The sequence below is a fragment of the Zalophus californianus genome, chromosome 15 (genome assembly GCF_009762305.2).
Source record: "Zalophus californianus isolate mZalCal1 chromosome 15, mZalCal1.pri.v2, whole genome shotgun sequence".
NCBI lineage: Eukaryota > Metazoa > Chordata > Mammalia > Carnivora > Otariidae > Zalophus > Zalophus californianus.
The window spans coordinates 27,435,134-27,453,902 of NC_045609.1; the positions used below are offsets into that span (position 1 = coordinate 27,435,134).

General features: G+C 33.7%; 1 protein-coding gene across 3 annotated transcripts in view; it reads right to left on the reverse strand.

Annotated features, from left to right (window-relative positions):
- The window catches only part of CTNNA3 (catenin alpha 3), a 1,953,765-nt gene that overhangs the window by 70,705 nt on the left and 1,864,291 nt on the right, over positions 1 to 18,769 (reverse strand). For all 3 annotated transcript variants that reach the window (XM_027595012.1, XM_027595021.1, XM_027595027.1), the window contains 2 exons: positions 11,525 to 11,630; positions 1,276 to 1,410 (listed from right to left, as the gene is read on the reverse strand). In XM_027595012.1, the coding sequence (XP_027450813.1) occupies positions 1,276 to 1,410; positions 11,525 to 11,630 (241 nt within the window). The remainder of the gene's footprint in view (positions 1 to 1,275; positions 1,411 to 11,524; positions 11,631 to 18,769) is intronic.

Below are 18,769 nucleotides of genomic sequence, written 5' to 3' on the forward strand. Positions count from 1 at the left end.
CAATATTGCACAGGTTGTGTTGATTTGTTTCATGTTTTAGCAAAATTTTAATGTCAAGGAAACAAAATATTTTTTATCTCTAATACTTATTAGACATAACTTCCCCCATTATTTACTTTTGATCAGTGCTCTTCAGTTTCATCATAGATTCAAGGTTGTCCACATGAAGAGCAAAGACAAGCCTTTGAAAGTAAACCCCAGTTCTGAAGTTTACTAGAATGACCTTGCAGAAGTTTTCAACTTTTCTGAATGTCATTTTTCCCAATATTAGTGAAAATAAAATAAGCAAACAATCTCTCTGGCATGCTATTGTGAGGATCAAACAAAATAAAATATAGGCAAAAGCTAGATTGTCAATAGAATTAGTTCCCTGCCTTCTACTCTTGATGGTAACCTTCTGCTTTTGTTTTTGCAACCACATTCTTTTAAACCATGTTAGTTCACTGAGGGAAAGTCCAATGTCAGGCTATAGAACTCCTAGAAATTACAAACTTATAAGTATGCTGTTATCATTTGTCTTCATGAATATAAGTTCCTAGAACGTTCATGATGTTTCACTTTAACTTAAATTTATAATCTTGGTCCATGTCCTTCTCAAAGTCACTGATAACTGAATCCAATATAGATATCAAATATTATTTTATTACCATACCCGCTCTAGAGGAATGATCTACTGTTATTAAAAGATGAGTAGAAATTTAGACATTATTTCTGCTATGATCATTTTATAGTGGTTTGAAACTCAGGGTCACCAAAAATTTATGAAAGTTTCTCCAGACCACCTATGTTCTATCATACTCCATTTCTACAATTACATATAGAAATAACACTTTTCAAGGCCTGAATTTCTATGTTATAGAAAAGGATAATGGGAAAATGAATATCAATTATTAGTAATAAAGCCATTTTTTCATTGATTTGCAAATCCATATGCATTTATTTCATAAAAATTATGAGATTCAATTCAGAGTTCCATCTGTCCCCCTTTTGAAGTCAGAAAACCATGCTCTAAATTAATATCTATTTCTTACCCAAGTGGCTTACAAATCCTGATTCATTCTAAAATCTGTGGAGTAAATAAAGACAAGTTGTACTGACATAGCATTTCTTTAGCTCGATTCCTTGCCAATTTAATTTCATGCAATTTAATGTACTCTAATTGAGTTTATTCTGACCTACATGGACCTAAAAGATTTGGTGAAGTGAGGAGGGGTGTCGCAACTTTGTTTCAAGCATCTTCTACATGTGATAGGATAAATGGTGGGCAGTACTCACAGCTGACATGATGAGCTCTCCTCCCAGGTTCTGGATCTCAGCTTTAACTTGACTGCAGATTTTCAGCTGGTGAGAGTAAAACTTAATCTGTTCCAGATAAGCCAACAAATCTTGTTTGCATGATGGATCTGGACACTAAGTAGGCATAAAAGATAAAAGTGGAAATAGCAAAATAACTAATAAGTAGATCAGAGTGCTTTAATACCAACACTGGAGGTACCTATAAGGGAGCAACTTTATTGTCATGGAGCCCCATTTCTCAGCCCAAGCCCACATAGATTCTGATATGCTTCCACCATTAGAAGAGTTTATTCATGTTTCAACCATAATTACTTCAGCACAGATGACAGAAATAGTAAAGGAATTTTCAGACATAAAAAGGTACATAAAATAATTGCCTTTAATTTATGAAAAGGTTAGAAGTCTTCAGATTGCATTTTTAGGTAAATCTAAATAAATATTTTAAATGCAATTATTTCCTTCACTTAGTTTCTATTAGAATACTCCTTGGGACTCATAGTTCTGCATTGTCTGTCCTTTCTTATTTATCTGGGCAAAAAAACATCTGCAACAAATCATACATTATCTTCTATTATTTTCAGCATTACACATCCTTAGCTATTACAGACAAAAGAAATCATTTGCACCTTAGCTAACAGCCATGGATCTATGTGGAGATGAGAAATAAAGAACATACATGTTTTAGAGATATATTAAACTTCTTTACCAAAAATAGTCTCCTACACTGTAATGTCATCTGCAAGGAACTTCTTGGGAGGACAGCTTTGAGCTTCAACATACCACGGTAAGTATCTGTGGTTAGGGTTAACTCTGTGTTCTTTCTTCTATGCAATTATAATAGAATTTTTTTAATCCCTGATAACTTACTTGCACTTTAAAAACATTGTCATAAGGATGTGAAAATATGGACAATAACTTATATGCAAAGGTATTAGTTACACCATTATTTATAAAAGCAATATTTGGAAATAACTTAAATGTCCAAAAATAGTGGAAAGATTAAGTTAGAATGCATAGCTATATAAGGTGATATTAGTCTCAAGAAAATATGCTCAAAGGAGGTGGGAAAATAGTTTTAGAAAGTGGAAAAAACAGTATTTGAAACTTATATGCTATCTTAATCAAATTGCTAAACAATATGTGGTTGTGTTTGTGTTTACAACATACTAGGAAATATATGAAATAAACAAGCATGATACAAGCAATAATTTTCTTCCTCTTTGACATTTCTTAAAATAGATATATATATAATTTCCATAATTATAAAAATGTTGTCAAAACAGCTTTAATTCTAATGACCTAAAATGTAAATTGAGAAGACGATGAAAGACTGGGGTGCCTGGGTGGCTCAGGTGGTTAAGCATCCAAACTCTTGCTTTCAGCTCAGATCATGATCTTGGAGTCATGAGATTGAGTCCCATTTCTGGCTCCCTGCTCAAGTCTCTCCCTCTCCCTCTACTCCTTCCCTGCTAAAATCAATAAATAAATCTTCAAAAAAAAAAAAAACCCAAAAAAACAAAAAGGGAAGTATGATGAAAGACCAAAAAACATTCTATGCATTTCTTCTTTTACCTAGTAATTCATAAATTGGAATGTTATTGAAAAATTCCTGAGAATCTTATTCTCTCATATTTGCTAAATAGACTAGTCATAGCTATAGAATGTGTAGACATGATGAGAACATACCACTCTTGAGTCAAAGTTAATCAGAAAAGGTAGCAAAGAAATTTCTTTGCTTAATTAATTCTTAATTAATTCTTTCTTTTCTTAATTAATTCTGCAGAAATACTATCACAGCCTGGACATATAAATGAATAGACAGATAAATGTAACCAGTCAGACAATCAGCTAAGAGGATAGTGAGACCTTGACATTGAGGATGTTTCTCAAATTTTAAACAAGGAAGTAAGGGTAAATCCCCAAATCTCAAGAGGATTAAACTGTAACTAAGAAGGAGAAGGAAGAAAAGAAGGACAAAGAGAAAGAAACAGGGGAAGAGAGAAAGAAGGAGGAAGAGGAAAAAAGAAGGAAAGGATTTCCCCCAATTTATAGATGAGAAATCAGAAATTTTGAAAGCATAATAATTTCTCCAGGATTGAAGAGCATATGTTAGAGCCAGATTTTTTTTCTTTACATTTTTTATTGTTATGTTAATCACCATACATTACATCATTAGTTTTTGATGTAGTGTTCCATGATTCATTGTGCATAACGCCCAGTGCTCCATTAGAGCCAGATTTTGAACCCATATCTATTTGCTTTTAAATCTATTTTATTTTAAATCACTAACTTAAGAGAATTTGATAAGTGTTTTTTAAAATCATAGAATACTGTGAGCTGCAGAGTTTCAAGGAAATAGAGAATTCATGGGAACACTGTCCACAGCACTGTTCTGAAGTAGAGAGTACTTAGATTTTCTCAAAGACCAAAAACTAGGTATTTAGAATTACCTATAATGATGAAAGGCAAGGCATCTCATTGTTTTGTCATGACAAGAAGTTGATCTTTACTAAGAACTTCCCAAGTGCCAAGCATTGTGCCATGTCCTTTGTGTGAATAATTCTGTTAGTATTCCACCTTGCCATTTTACTTGGGTTTATATCGTTATTTTGCACATTTGCAAACTGAGTCTAGATAAAGTATATGATTTGTCTTAAAGATTTGATTTTACTTTTCTCTGTTTCATTCACTGCACAATGATGTCTCCTTTAAGACATTTATTCAAAATGCCATTTTCTTTGTCCTCGCTGAATAACGGTCATATCTATTCTTTGTTCCTATGGATGAACACAATGATAATCCCTGACACAGATAGTGTTTTATCTGTCATATACTATTCTAGGTGCTTTACTTGTATTAACTCTTTTACTAATCACCAACTCCAGGCGGTAGGTTCTATCATTATTTAGCAAAGGAGGAAACTGAAGCACAGAGAAGTTAACTGACTCATCCAGTTAATAAATGGTAGAGCTGTGTTCCAACTCACATGATCTGGCTACACATCCCTACCTTCACAGTCTAGGTACAATAATATCAGTCTTCCTGCCAGTCTTATTGTATATAATAAACAATAAATTGCCACTCTGATTTGTAAATTGGTTTCTCAAATTCACACTCTTATTTGTAAATTTTAAGTAGGAAAGTGTGGATTTGTTCCTTAAAGACCAGCACAACTATACATTTATGATAAAATTGAACTTGCAAAGTAATAATTAGGTTCTTAAAGATTTATTCATTTATTCAAGAGAGAGACAGAGAGAGTGAGCATGAGCTGGTGGGGGCGGGGGCAGAGGGAGAGGGAGAGAGAATCTCAAGCAGACTCCCACTGAGCACAGAGCCTGAGTCAGAGCTCAATCCCACAACCCTGAGATCATGACCTGAGCCAAAATCAAGAGTCGGAAGCTTAACTGACTGAGCCACCCAGGCACCCCTAATCATTAGATTCTTGACCAATAACCAATGTTGCAATTACCTAAGGTTAAGCAAAACATATAGGTTCTCTCAAGAGACTCTTCAAGGCCATACTACAATTGTCTAAAATTATCTAATTCTGCTAAAGAAACAATGAGTCAAATGAGTACAAAATTTGAAGTTAAACTTTTGGAAATTAAAAGTTGTTTTGACCCAGATTCACCCTTTTTTTCCAGAATTGATGAGAATTCTTCATTACCCCTAAATACTATAGCCAGTTTTATAGGTGAAGTAGAAAAACATACTAATTGGTAAATTCTACTCTATAAAATTTATTAAAGCCTTCTTTCCTTTGACATTTGGAAAGCTTTCCTGAGTCGATTTTGGCTGCCTAATAGCAGAATCAGGAGAATGAATCATTCCCACCTTAAGAATCCTCATCTATTATTTGCAAAACCCCCCTTACAAAATCAAATAATGTTCTCCCTACCTTTTATATTTTTACAAAAGGGTGATAGAAAGAGTCTGGGCCCTAAATTTTAGAACATTCATGCCTTTGACTTTTTTTAAATAAAATTTGCATAAAAATAACCTTTAGGGTGCCTGGGTGGCTCAGTTGATTAAGCATCAACTCTTGATTTTGGCTCAGGTCATGATCTCAGGGATCCTGGGATGGAGCCCTGTGTAGCTGTGCTCAGCGGGGAATCTGCTTGAGATTCTCTCCTTCCCCCACCGCCCCTCCTCTTGCTCACCTGTGCTCTCTCTCTCAAATAAATAAATAAATCTTAAAAAAAAATTAAAAGAACTAGGAACTTTTAGGCAAATCAAGTGGTAGAATATCATAACACACATTGGTTATTATTTCCCAGTTTATTAAGACAGGAGATGTTGACCAGGACATCTGGTTAGTTTTTTAATGCATAGATTTTTTTTTTTTTAAGTTTTTTAACCCCCCAGGACACTCACTACAGGAAAGCAGATGGCATGTCAGCCTAGGTGGTTTTCACACATTAAACCAGCCTTCACTCTTCTAACAAGATGTTTGGTACCAACACAGAATACATTATTTCATAATGAAAGCAAAAGTTAAAAACATTTAATACCTTTAAGTCTGAATTTTAAGAGTGAATTAGCAAAGTGAATACTTTTAAAGATCTTTGTTCCATAAGCTTCACAAGTTTTTTGCCCATACTAGAGTATAAACTTTATTTAAGACACATTTAAAATGACTTTGCAATTATAGACAGCAGTTTAAATTCTGCTATGCTGGCAACGTTTGTTAATAAAAAGTAGTAGGTGTCATTGTGAATTTCTAGAACAGAAATTTCAAGCAATCAGTGAATGCATAGGGCTTGAGTCCATGACCTTTCCCTTCCCTCAGGGTTCATTTCTCCACTTTCTACTCCAGCTCAGAGGCTGTCTCATTTCATCTTCCTTGGGATCATAGATTACCAACGATCCCATCTTTTTCTTCAGTTTTAATGTCTCCTTTTCCTATTCTTTAGTCTTTCAACATGATGTCCCTCAGAACAAAAACCCTGCCTCAACCTTATAATCTCATCTCTCTTCCTGTTCATGACCATGGGTTCCAAAAATTTTACAATGCTGCCTCATTGACATTCTCAGTTTTTGTTCTTGGGCATTTTTTATTCTCACCCTCTTCTTGGACAATAGTACACATTGTTATGGCTTCAACTATCACAAAATACAAATAACTAAATCTTTGTTATCCAGTCCTGTTTTCAGAAGATACATGCGAATTTGCCCAGTCCATCATTTGTCTCATCATTTCATACTCAACACACATATTCTTCAACTATCTCATAACCCACTTTGCCTACTATAAAACCTATTTTCCCCTCTATTAACCATCTCAACAGGAATGCTTTCTCTTTTTCTCTCATCTATTTGGTCAGTCACTAATTTGGAATTATTCTACCCCTTGAATCTCAGCACACTTGGAACATTTTTTCCTCTTTGCTATGCCCAATCACTGCTGCTCTTTAGCAAACTGAGGTTTCTATTAGTCAGCCATAAAAAAGAATGAGATCTTGCCATTTACAACAACATGGATGGACCTAAAGGGTATTACACTAAGTGAAATAAGTCAGACAGAGAAAGACAAATACCATATGATTTCACTTATATGTGGAATCGAAAAACTAACCAAACAAACAAACAAACAAACAAAAGCAGAAACTGTCCCATAAATACAGAGATCAAACTGATGGCTGCCAGAGGGAAGGGGTGGGGGATGGGCAAAAGGTGTGAAGGGGAGTGGGAGATACTAACTTCCAGTTTTGGAATAAAAGGGAAACAAAGGTACAAGCCTAGGGAATATAGGGAATGGTATTGCAATAGCATTGTATGGTGACAGATGGTAATTCCACTTGTAGTGAGCACAGCATAAAAAATAAGAGTTGTCAGATCACGAGGTTGTACATTTGAAAATAATATAACATTGTGTGTCAACTATACTTCAAAAAAAGATACAGACAGATAATATACTTTAGTATCTATCTATATCTATTTAATTCCTGAGAAACGGCTATGCATTTATTTTTAGAAAGTTAATCAATGTGGAAAACAAATCTAGGTATCAATATCTTTGCTCAAAATAAATTTCAGGTAGATAATAGCATCAAAATACAAATACTGTCACAAGATGCATCTAGAAATTATATTCTTAAGGGACACGTTAGAATGATATAATAAATGCTTCAGAAGTTTCTTTTTTGCATACATCCATTAGAATACATTTTTGACTTTCATAACATCAGCAGGGAAACAATTCAAATGAGGCTAGCCACTAACAACATTTTGTTAAAATATCAATAGAAATTCCATTTATCAGTTGTTTTGTTCATAGTTAAATGCATTGTATGATTTGGCTTGTGATACTTTATCTTGTTTTTTAAATGCCATCCTATCTTGAATTAGCATTGGCTTTCATTATGTTTAACACTAAAATTTCATTTTAATTGTGTTCAGTTATGATTAGGTGGGAATATCCAGCAGATAGTGTGGATATCTTCACTTTGGCAAAAATACAGTGAAGGAGTATTATAGGCTTCAGACACACTACTCAGAGGTAAGAAAGTCTAATTTTGTCCTCTCCTAGTGCAAAACACTTTAGCAGATACTCATTTTATATCGGTTCCTATTCATCTCTTTCCTATTTGGGGATATACAGCTTCTCTAATTAATTGAGATCTATGTATTTTTCCTACCTTGTGAGGTGTTACTCAATTCATCTAATTTAGACTATCTGCTTAACATAATGAATTACAGTGCAGAGTTGAGGAATAGAAAGAGATGTGTACTAAGAGTCTGGAATCTTGGATTTGTAAGAAGAGTATTTCTCTAACTCGTCATTCTCTTTATTGATGGGTAACATGTTTAAGAATTGTGATAGCTAACAACATCCTGTCCTTTAGGAATATACTGCCTAATAGAGACAGAATTTGTACCAGAGTTCTACAGAACTTAAGCAATACATCTTAAATGGCATAAATGACCTACCCCACCATGCCAAGATACTTCTAAAGCCCTAAAGATGTTGGCTGATTGGGACAAGTGAGCTTATATTAGAGTTCTGGATGTTAAAACAGCTAATAGGGTGCAGCCAGAGTAGTAAATTGTATTTGATTACACACAGTAAACATATGTTCAGGGAAGCAAAAGAGGGAAGAAGGGTGAAAAAGAAAGAAAGAAAAAAGGAAAAAGAAAGTTCAAGTAGATAGAATTAGAAACCTCAATTAATTTAATTTCATTTCATTTTCTCTGCATATGAACTTTGACTCTGAAATGTTAGAGAATGAAACTAAATTTAACACTATATATAGGTATAGATATCGTTAAGTCCATGTTGGGTGCAATTGAAAATTGATTGATGTTTGATCTTCTGACTCTTTAGTAATAAATAGACTAGAAAGAATTAGAAAAATTGTTTAAAAAAAATTTTTTGAACTAATTAGGTTGTTCAAAATAGAAAGCAACCAATGTTCTAGCAGATACTTTTCATAATACACATAGACACTGAAAATTGCCTTGCTTATTCATTTGCATTCCACAATAAATTTCAGATCTTATTTGCTGCCTAAAATTTTTTTGTTAATCTATCAAACAATATCAGAAGCACAGTCATAGACAATCTCCCCAGATGATCTCTATAATAAGAGTCAGTTTCATAATTCTGTTTTTATTCTTCAGAACCTATTTGTTCAGAACAAAAGTAATTCATTTGAAACTACTATCCTATATGAAGTGGAAAAAGCCAGAGGGTCATCTATAATTTTTCATTATTCAATGACTTTTTCTTTAATCTTCTTTTAAAATGTAAAAGCCATATGGAAGAAAGACAATACTTTTACTTTCTTCCATGTGATTTGGATCAAACTAAAAACAACAACATAATGTAATAAAGCTACATTATAAAAGTACCTGTAGCAAGGTGAATCTGATGCAATTAAAAGAGATCAATATAAGAAAAAAAACTTTCAAGTGACACAATTTTTTGAACTTTCAAAACTGTGCATTCTAAAAGAAACAGAAGCACACTGACAGGAAGTGTTAAATATTCAAAAAGTTATCAGTAGAGGGGGTATAGCTCAGTGGTAGAGCATTTGACTGCAAAAAGTTATCAGTAAACATAAATCTGTTGAATGCCTTATGGTTTCACTTACTCTACTAGTGCTTGGTCTCTCTCATAAAAGTAAATGCAATAGAATTCTAAAATAAAGAAAACTGTGGGTGGATTTGTGTTTTAATCATTTATTCATATTGTATTTTGAATTATATTAGGATAGAGTTTGTTTTTAACTGGAAATACTAAATACAAAAAAGATTGATAAAATGATTATAATGCTGGGGCGCCTGAGTGGCTCAGTTGGTTAAGCGACTGCCTTCGGCTCAGGTCATGATCCTGGAGTCCCGGGATCGAGCCCCGCATCGGACTCCCTGCTCAGCAGGGAGTCTGCTTCTCCCTCGGACCCTCCCCCCTCTCATGTTCTCTCTCTATCTCATTCTCTCTCTCAAATAAATAAATAAAATCTTAAAAAAATTAAAAAAGATGATTATAATGCTTAAAGTAGCAAGATACTGAAAATATACATATGTATATGCAAGAAATATTTAAAAATGTTTGTCTCTGTTAGTATTCTTGTATCTTTTCCCCTCTATCTAGAAATATCTAATAATATACTTTAAAGTTGATCATGTTTTAAAAAACAGAGAATAAAAAGAGCACATAATAAGAAGCAGCCCACCAAAGTTTCCCTCAAAGTATATAAGCAAGAAATAATATGGAATAGTCATGAAGTCAAAAAGAAAAGTGATTTTTTAGCCCAAAGGGAAACAGATATGTATTATGAAGGTGAATAATATAAAACCTACAATACTATATATCAGTTTGAAACATTGAGTGAATTTCTCAATACATTAACTAAAGAAATTGACAGATTTTTCAATTCAAGTTGGGTGAAAGGTAATTAATAATGTAGCTGCTGGAAGGGGAGACGAACCATGAAAGACTATGGACCCTGAAAAACAAACTGAGGGTTCTAGAGGGGAGGGGGTTGGGGGGATGGGTTAGCCTGGTGATGGGTATTAAGGAGGGCACGTTCTGTGTGGAGCACTGGGTGTTATATGCAAACAATGAATCATGGAACACTACATCAAAAACTGATGATGTAAAAAAAAAAACTGATGATGTAATGTATGGGGATTAACATAACATAATAAAAAAATGGATCTAAAAATAATGTAGCTGCTGCCTAGAAAATTGTTACAGAGACATGAGAAATCTAAAAAAGTAACTGAGTAATGTATAGAATTGTTGAAACTAATATAATCCTGTATGCTAATTATACTTTAATTAAAAGATAAAAAATAAAATAAAATTTAAAAATAATTTAAAATTAAGAAAAAAACATAAAAGAGAACAAACTGTTGGTTGCCCCAGGGAATAGGGTTGGGGGGATGGGTCAAATAGGTGAAGGGAGTTAAGAGGTACAAACTTCCAGTTATAAAATAAGTAAGTCACAGGGATGAAAAGTACAGCTTAGGGAATATAGTCAATAATATTGTAATAACCTTATAGGATGACATATGGCAACTATACTTATCATGCAAGCATTTTGTAAAGTATGTAATTGTTGAATCACTATGGTGTACCCCTGAAATGAATATAATATTGTATGTCAAGTATACTTCAATTAAAAATGCTAAAACAAATAAAACAAACAAAAAAAGGAAGGAACCCAAGTTTTTAGAAATTTTAGCATTTGTCTCTATAAGGAATATATGCTTTCCACATTTTGTATCTTCACTTTAGTATTATACTATTACTATTTGTCTTAGAATTTTACATAGAATGCCAGAATATATTGTTAACACTAAAAACCTAACATAATAGAATTTTGGAAGGTATTGATTTCTGAATAGCAAAAATAAGAAATCTAAGGTTAAGAAAAAAAATACTAACATTGAGTCTTAGAGCCCATGAAAATAATTTGAGTATATATGAAACTCACAAAGGTTGGTATATTTAAAATAATTTTAATATATCTTTGAAGCTGAAAAATCTAGAAATAATAAAACACTAAATAATAATAATAATAATGCCCTAAGAAATAATTAAGCTTCCTTAGAATTAATTTCCCACTACTTGTGTATTAATTATGCAATAAGATTTTTAAATAATAATTTAGGAAAAAGCAATCCAAAAACATAAAAATCCAACTTTGTCTTTATCAGTGTTGCATGGCAGAGAGCAATTAGCACAGACTTTCATCATGTCCATTTGTAGAGAACTCACCTGGTTAGCAATCTGCCGAGCAAGGACATCCATCCTTGATCCTGATTCTGATATCATTTTAGCTGCATAGATCACATCAGTTGTATGCTTTAGTGGTCCTTTGCCCCTTAAAGTAAAAGAATACATGTTAGTTGCAGTGGCTTATGCTAAGATACAAATGCACACACACATGAGATTTGCACCCCCAAGTACTGACCATTCTCTTTACATACTTCGGTTTTAGACAGGCACCAATTAGACACCAATATTAAATGAAAAATGAAAAACAAAATAAGCCCCATTGTGTTGAGATTCAGGAAATACTGCCAAGAAGATGAACTCCATTTGATCTTCATTCCCTGGTATTTATAATAGTAGATATTTCAAAACAAAGGTATTTTCCTAATTTTAAGAGAAAACATGAGATTTTGGATATTTTATATATATTCAACATTGCATTTTCATCACTAAGTGTACTTTTTATCTTTCTCTTTATAATCCTTTTTAAAGATTTTATTTATTTCTTTGAGAGAGAGAGAAAAAAAAAATGAGCACGAGCAGGGGGAGAGGCAGAGGGAGAGAGAAAGGGAGAAGCAGACTCTCCGCTGAGCAGGGAGCCAGATGCAGGGCTCGATCCCAGGACCCTGAGATCATGACCTGAGCCGAAGGAAGACTCTTAACCGACTGAGCCACCCAGGCGCCCTTCTAATCCTTTTTTTAAGTCTTTCAGTTAATTGCATTTTGTTTTTGCTACATTATATCTTCCCCACAATTAATTAATTGTAGTATCATAGTAACACTAAGTATGAATCTGGAGTCACACTACCTTGGACTGTTTCCAAAAACAGACCACTACTTCTTACCATTTTGTATAAGTCAAGCAAGATAAACAGCCACTCTGTGCCCCAGTTTCCTTAGTGGTAATAGGAACATATACCACATGGAGTCTTTCTAAGGATTACATGAGCTAATATCTAACAAGTGCTCAGAACATAGCTTTAAAATAAATAAGTATCCAAAAATATAAGTTGTTATTGTTGTGGTTGTTACTTTAAAATAATTTTGGTTCCAAATGCCATGAAAAAAAAGTTGGGTTCATTTATGGGTTTTACAAGGTAGGTAAGAAGAAAGAAATGCACTTCTTACACTTCTGGAGTGGGATCACATAAGGAGATATTTTTTCTATCTTCTCTTTCCTCAAAAATAAATGATTATCTGAACGAATGGAGCTTCCATACACCCCAAGCTCTCCTTTCCCTATGTCCAATTCCTTACCCTCTTCTGTCTGTCAACACACTGTTCTAATTTGGTTTCTGTTCTTTGTTCCTAGCACAAAATGGGACCCTGAAGGAATCACTCACAAAAGTAAGTGTTGTGTTGCTTTGAAAGGAGCAGAGAGAATCAGGGAGGCTCTAGGGAAGATTAAGCCAGTCAGGGTGAGAAAAGGAAGATTCTGAGAGGCTAAAATACAGTGGAGTTAGGAGCAAAGGGGAATGAAAACAATCTATGTCCCTGTCTTATTTACACCTTGAATGGGTCTTGAGAGTAGATGCCCTCATGTGAAATCTAAATTAGATTTATTGTTAGAGGAAATCTCTCTTCACTAAGGAGACTGTCCCTGGGTAATAATAAAAGACAGACAGGATTCATGCAAAGGTAAATGATGAGAGTATTCTTAGAAACCTGGATACCAAAACGCTTATGCCCTGTAAGCCAAAATGGCCCTTTTGTTGCATTTTTCTTGCTACGGCTTTTAAATTCATTATAAGCAAGTTTTCCTGAAAAAATGGAACTGCATGTTTAACTCAGTGAAAACCTGGCCTCAGTATATGCTTATCACCATACTTCTCCTCTTTGAATCTGCTGACATAGATTGCTTTGTAATTTTTTAAAAAATTGGCATTAATTATGACAATGTTTGAGTTGCTCTTATCAAGTTTACTTAATGCATCAGGCCGAACTAGATGTTATGGACATGGTTACTTTCAAGAAAGGCAATGTGTTTCATTATTTCCACGCATCTCTAGAGAAAGTTAAACTTAAATAAAGCTGTCTAAGATTGAAAGGCAATGTATCAATTTTCCAGGTCTTAAACAATGGCCAAAGGTTGCTTCTGGGTAGAGCGGGGAACACTGTTGTAGCTTAAACAATGGACAACGAGTTACATCCACGGAATGCAGCTAATGTACACTTTGCTGTCAAAATAATACATTTCCCCATATAAAAACCCTAGACTGATGAAAGGAAATTACCTTTAGCTTTAAATTCATACGTTGTTATGAGACCACTATCTTAAACACATGTAGAAGTTAAAAGTAATACGTTATGACAGACCACAATTATTCTCTTCTTCATGTTCCTAATTAAATGTATTGCCTGGCAAGCTTCCTACTGAGTGCCAAACCAAATACACATTTTACAAATGATTCCATATCATGCCAAGCTTCCAGAGGAAGCTGCAATTACTGAAACTATGATAAATTTTTAACATTCCAGCCTGAAATGTGCTATGTAATGAAGGCATTTTAAATTGGGAAATGCATTCAAAGGTTGTTTGCTGCCTTCATTTTCATAATGGGTTCTCAGGATCTCCTGTCAGCAAATTGTGTCTTAAATCATTGAGTTTGGATCTGACAGAGAAAGATACCCAGAGGAGGATGGGATAAACTTTAGAAATATTTCAAAGAAACTGGAGGCCGGAAACCCCCGAAAAATAGTGGTTGCAATAATAATCTATTTCCTCCAACAGGAGAGCAGATCTAGGTCTGAAGTAGGGAGTTTGCCAAGTAATCATTAAACTATAGGTTAGAAGGTATAATGGGAAAGGTTGCAATAACCCAGCAATGTTGATGCCATGGAAAAGTTTTTTAGGCACGTGAAAAGGATACCTTTGAAACGTAATTTATTGGTTCAACAAAAACCTTTCAGCCATTTTGATGCTGCTCCAACCTTGACTTCAATTCCTCCCACATCCCCACCCCATTTCTGGCATCCACCACTCCCTTCTTTCTCTTTTGATTAGCACACACACAAAAAAATGAGATGATACAGCTGATCAGCAAAACCTCTATTAAGTAGGGATCTGGTTTAAGAAGAGAAAATGTCAAACACTTTTATAGACTTATTTTGTCATTTCAGAGACAGAGAATATATATGAAATGATTTGATGTTTTCTGCCACTGATTAAAAACAAAACAAAAAAACTTTATTATGTATTTTGCACTTTGTAGCCCCTAAATTTTTGATAACATAATATTATGGCCTTTTCAAGACCAAAAACTATCCCTTTAATTCTCTCCTTTGGTATTTATATAGACTAAGTCCCATGATGTTGTGGTTCACTTAGTAGATAAATACAATGACAGTAAATATTTTGTTCCACAATAGTAACTAACACATTTAGCATTTTCTGTGTGCTAGACATTATTCCGTACACAAACTGATTTGATCATTATAATAACATTATGAGTTTAGAATTGTTATTACCCTTATCTTGCAGATAAGGAAACTGAAGGACAGAGATGTTAAGTATATCTTTTATTAAGTTACACAGGTAGTAACTATTAGAGATGGGATTTGACCTCAGGCAATCTGGCCACAGGATCTGCCTTTAATGACTATCTTATATTTCTTCTAATAAAACACACTAAGACAAAATTAAAATATTAATTTCAATTGTTAACTAGGCTTATTGTGATGATAATTTCACTATACAAATATCAAATCAATTTTTAACACCTGAAACTAATATAATGTTATATGTCAATTATACCTCAATAAAATATAATAAAATAAACATAGGAAAAATATTATAAAGATCTCCTTAGACATTGATGGCAGTTACCATGAATGCAATAGAGAGAAAAGACGAGGATTAGATCTAGGTGCTGGGTGGTTAAGAGGTTCACCAACAGCGATTTCCTCATGCACAATAGCCTCAAGAAACACATCTATCTCCTAGTCTCAACAAAATAAAAATGTGCTACATTACATAGACATTTAAAGTACCTTATAGTGCTGGGATTTCTTTCTTCAGATACTCTTACTTTTCTCTGTTACTCATGTCAGTATCCTTCCTCCCTCTCCCACTTTCCTTGGATTCTTAACACCAAACTCAAACTCAGCCATTACATAAGCCATGCCAGAGGGGAGATTGCATTTGGATGATTATTTATAATACAAGACATAGAACTTTTATCTAAGAATCTTAGCTTTAGACATAGTTATTTTATTTAATTCTAACACTCAAACTTGATGTTACTATTACAACTCTACTGAGTAGAGTGAAATGAATATGGACTCAGTAAATACATTTTGTCTGCATCCCAGTTCTGCTACTTATAAGCTATGTAGCCTTGGGTAAATAACAGTTGGTCTGAACTTATTTTCTCTTCGTTAAAATGATTGTGATACTTGCCACATGGTGAGGATTCATAAAATCATGTATTTTTCACAATATTTGGCACATATTAGATGCTCAACAAATGTTACTTTTTTTCTTCATCCCTTTATGAATAATGGTATTTTATAAAAAAAATTCTGCTTTCCTTTTTTATTTAAAAATTATAGTACTTGCCAAACAATATGAACAGACTTGATTCATCTTTCTTATACCTGATGACAATATAACTCTGTATAACCTTGTTCATAGTATACTTTCATAAGGTTATAAAATATATACACTCATAAACTGTGTGTTCATAGTCATTGTTGTTGTTCAAGGTTGTTCTTTAATTCCTTATAAGGAGTCGATTTACATTTAGTGACATCTTTTTGATAGTATAAACCTCCCAAGATAAGTGATTTGGCTCTACAAGAGTACCATCAGAATTCTCTTACTTGTAATTCTGAAATTAGATACAAAAGAAAAAAAAAAGTAATTATCATGAAAGCAACCAAAAACGATGAGATAGAGAGAGGTACCAGACTCAAGCAAGGACACCTTGTTTTTCTGCTATTCAAACATGAAATTTTAATTAGGCACTCTCTCCCTCTGGATGTTACTTTCTCTTGTAAAGTGTTATTCTCAAATTTTGAGGACTCTATAAAAGTCCTTGGAAAATCAGCAAGTGAATAATCTGCTAACAATCATCCTGAGCAATTAGTATCCTAAGAAACCTTTGGGATTCAAGTCAGAAAAAGGGGTTGCCCCATGAAAGAATGAAAATATTGTCTGAGAATTGTATACATATTTTTTTCATTTCTGTTCCTCTTGTTCCATATTATTCAGAGTAGTCTAACTGCTATAACATCAAAATATTTTCAGGACTTAACCCAATAAAATGTATTCCTATCTCACATCACAGGGTAGATTATGGGGTGGTGGGCGATACAACACACAGCCATTTAAGAACCAGTCTTCCAGCTACAAGATAACCTGTTCTCTAAGGCTTCACAGCACTATTCTGGATCTGCTGCATCCACACATCTGATATGAGAAATAAATCAGAATCTCATAGGAGATTTTAAGCATCAGGATAAGAATTGGAACATGTCACTCCAACCCATAGTCCAGAATCCAGAAACATAGACTCATATAGCTGCAAAGAAGGCTGGGATATATATTCTATTTTGGCACAGGAAAAAAAGAAAGCAGGGTTTTATAGCATTTTCTCTGTAAATATTCCCAGGGATGCTAAAATCCTCTACTTTGTTTTTAGCAACTAAAGTCTGTGTTCCCTGTGAAGGTATTTTGGATGTCACCAAGCACTTGGGAAAAATTGGGAAAGAACCAAGGCTCTTTACCAATACAGCTGAAATTATGAGACATATACTCTGCCTGGGCAGAACACCAATTCTATTTTTTGTTTTGAAATGATCACATTGTAGATAGTCTATTATTAAAGTTAAAAATTACATAAGTTTTCCTTTGTGCATGGTGATGATAGTCTTTAATATTCAATCTTGTATTTGTTTATGAAACAAGGATAAGGCTTATTTTAGAGATCATTTGGGGATCAACCTGGGGAAAACACTTTTAGTTATTATTGTTATAATTATTGCTGTTGCTGCTGCTGTTGTAATTGTTGTGTGTATGTATATGGGATGTGCATATAGGTAGTAGGAACTCCCTTTTTTGAACCCAAAAACTGGTTTTCTAAATATATACATATGTGTGTGTGTATTGCAATATATATACATATATATATGAGGCATAAATCTTTTTTAGTGTTTTTATTATTTTTGTTTTTTTATTATGTTCAATTAGCCAACATAAATCTTTTCTGTGTTCTTCAGCCCTCAAATTCCCTAATTTACCCTTTACCTGTTAGCGTTGTATCAAATCTGAAACAGACTCTAACATTTAGAGAAGGATTTCATGAAGTAGCCTTAAGGGTCCCAAACACTAAATACCTGGAGGAAGCAGAAGTAGAATTAAAATGAAGCATTTCCTTAGCAAAGTTTGTTTTTAACTTGTAGGCAAAGAAGAGGCCAGCTAACCAGATGGTTTCATTTTTGTCTTTAATAACACAGATAGACAACCTTCTCTAGTTCTTCATAAGTGTGAAGATTTCACTACTTTTTGTATAATTTTATACTGAAAGCATACATAATAAAAAAGTTTTTGTGTGCTTCCTGTTCCAGAAACTGTTAAAATGCTCAATTTTCTAACTCAATTCTCACACCCAGCATTGTACATCACTCCACAAATTTAAGAGTAGTCATCATATCATGGACACTCCCAGAATTGTGCATATCATAAGTTATGCTGCCTACATGTTCCTAGAATCTATTACCTGTTCCAAGAATTGATTATCTTCTGTTCTAGAATCTATTATCTTCACCCTATAAATAAGGAAACAGAAGCTTAAAATCTCAAAGTCCCTTAGCTTTTCTTCAAGGTATATGAATATTAGTTGGTCTAAATTTAAAAGCTAGCAGTTTAAGTCATTGCTACCTTCAGATCCAATTAAAAAGAGATCATGTAGGAGGAAGTATCATCATAGGTTTTCTGTCAGTACTCATCTTGAAGCACAGAAATTCGATGGATGGCTCTGAATCAGTGGAATGCTTCATACATTGTAAGGAAGTACACAAGAACAAGAGATTCCTAGGCATTTTTCTGAGTGGGCTTCTCTTAAAGCATCAAATGCTGTCTATCTGACCAGTCCCAAAAGTGATGAAATAAATAACCTCTCCTTTGATTAAATTTCTTTTATCAGCAACTCGACATTTCTCTCTCTCTCTTTCATTCTATTTGGGACTGAAAACGGATATATCTAAGGGGGAGGGGGGAAAGAAAGAAAGTCACAACTGTGTTTTTCT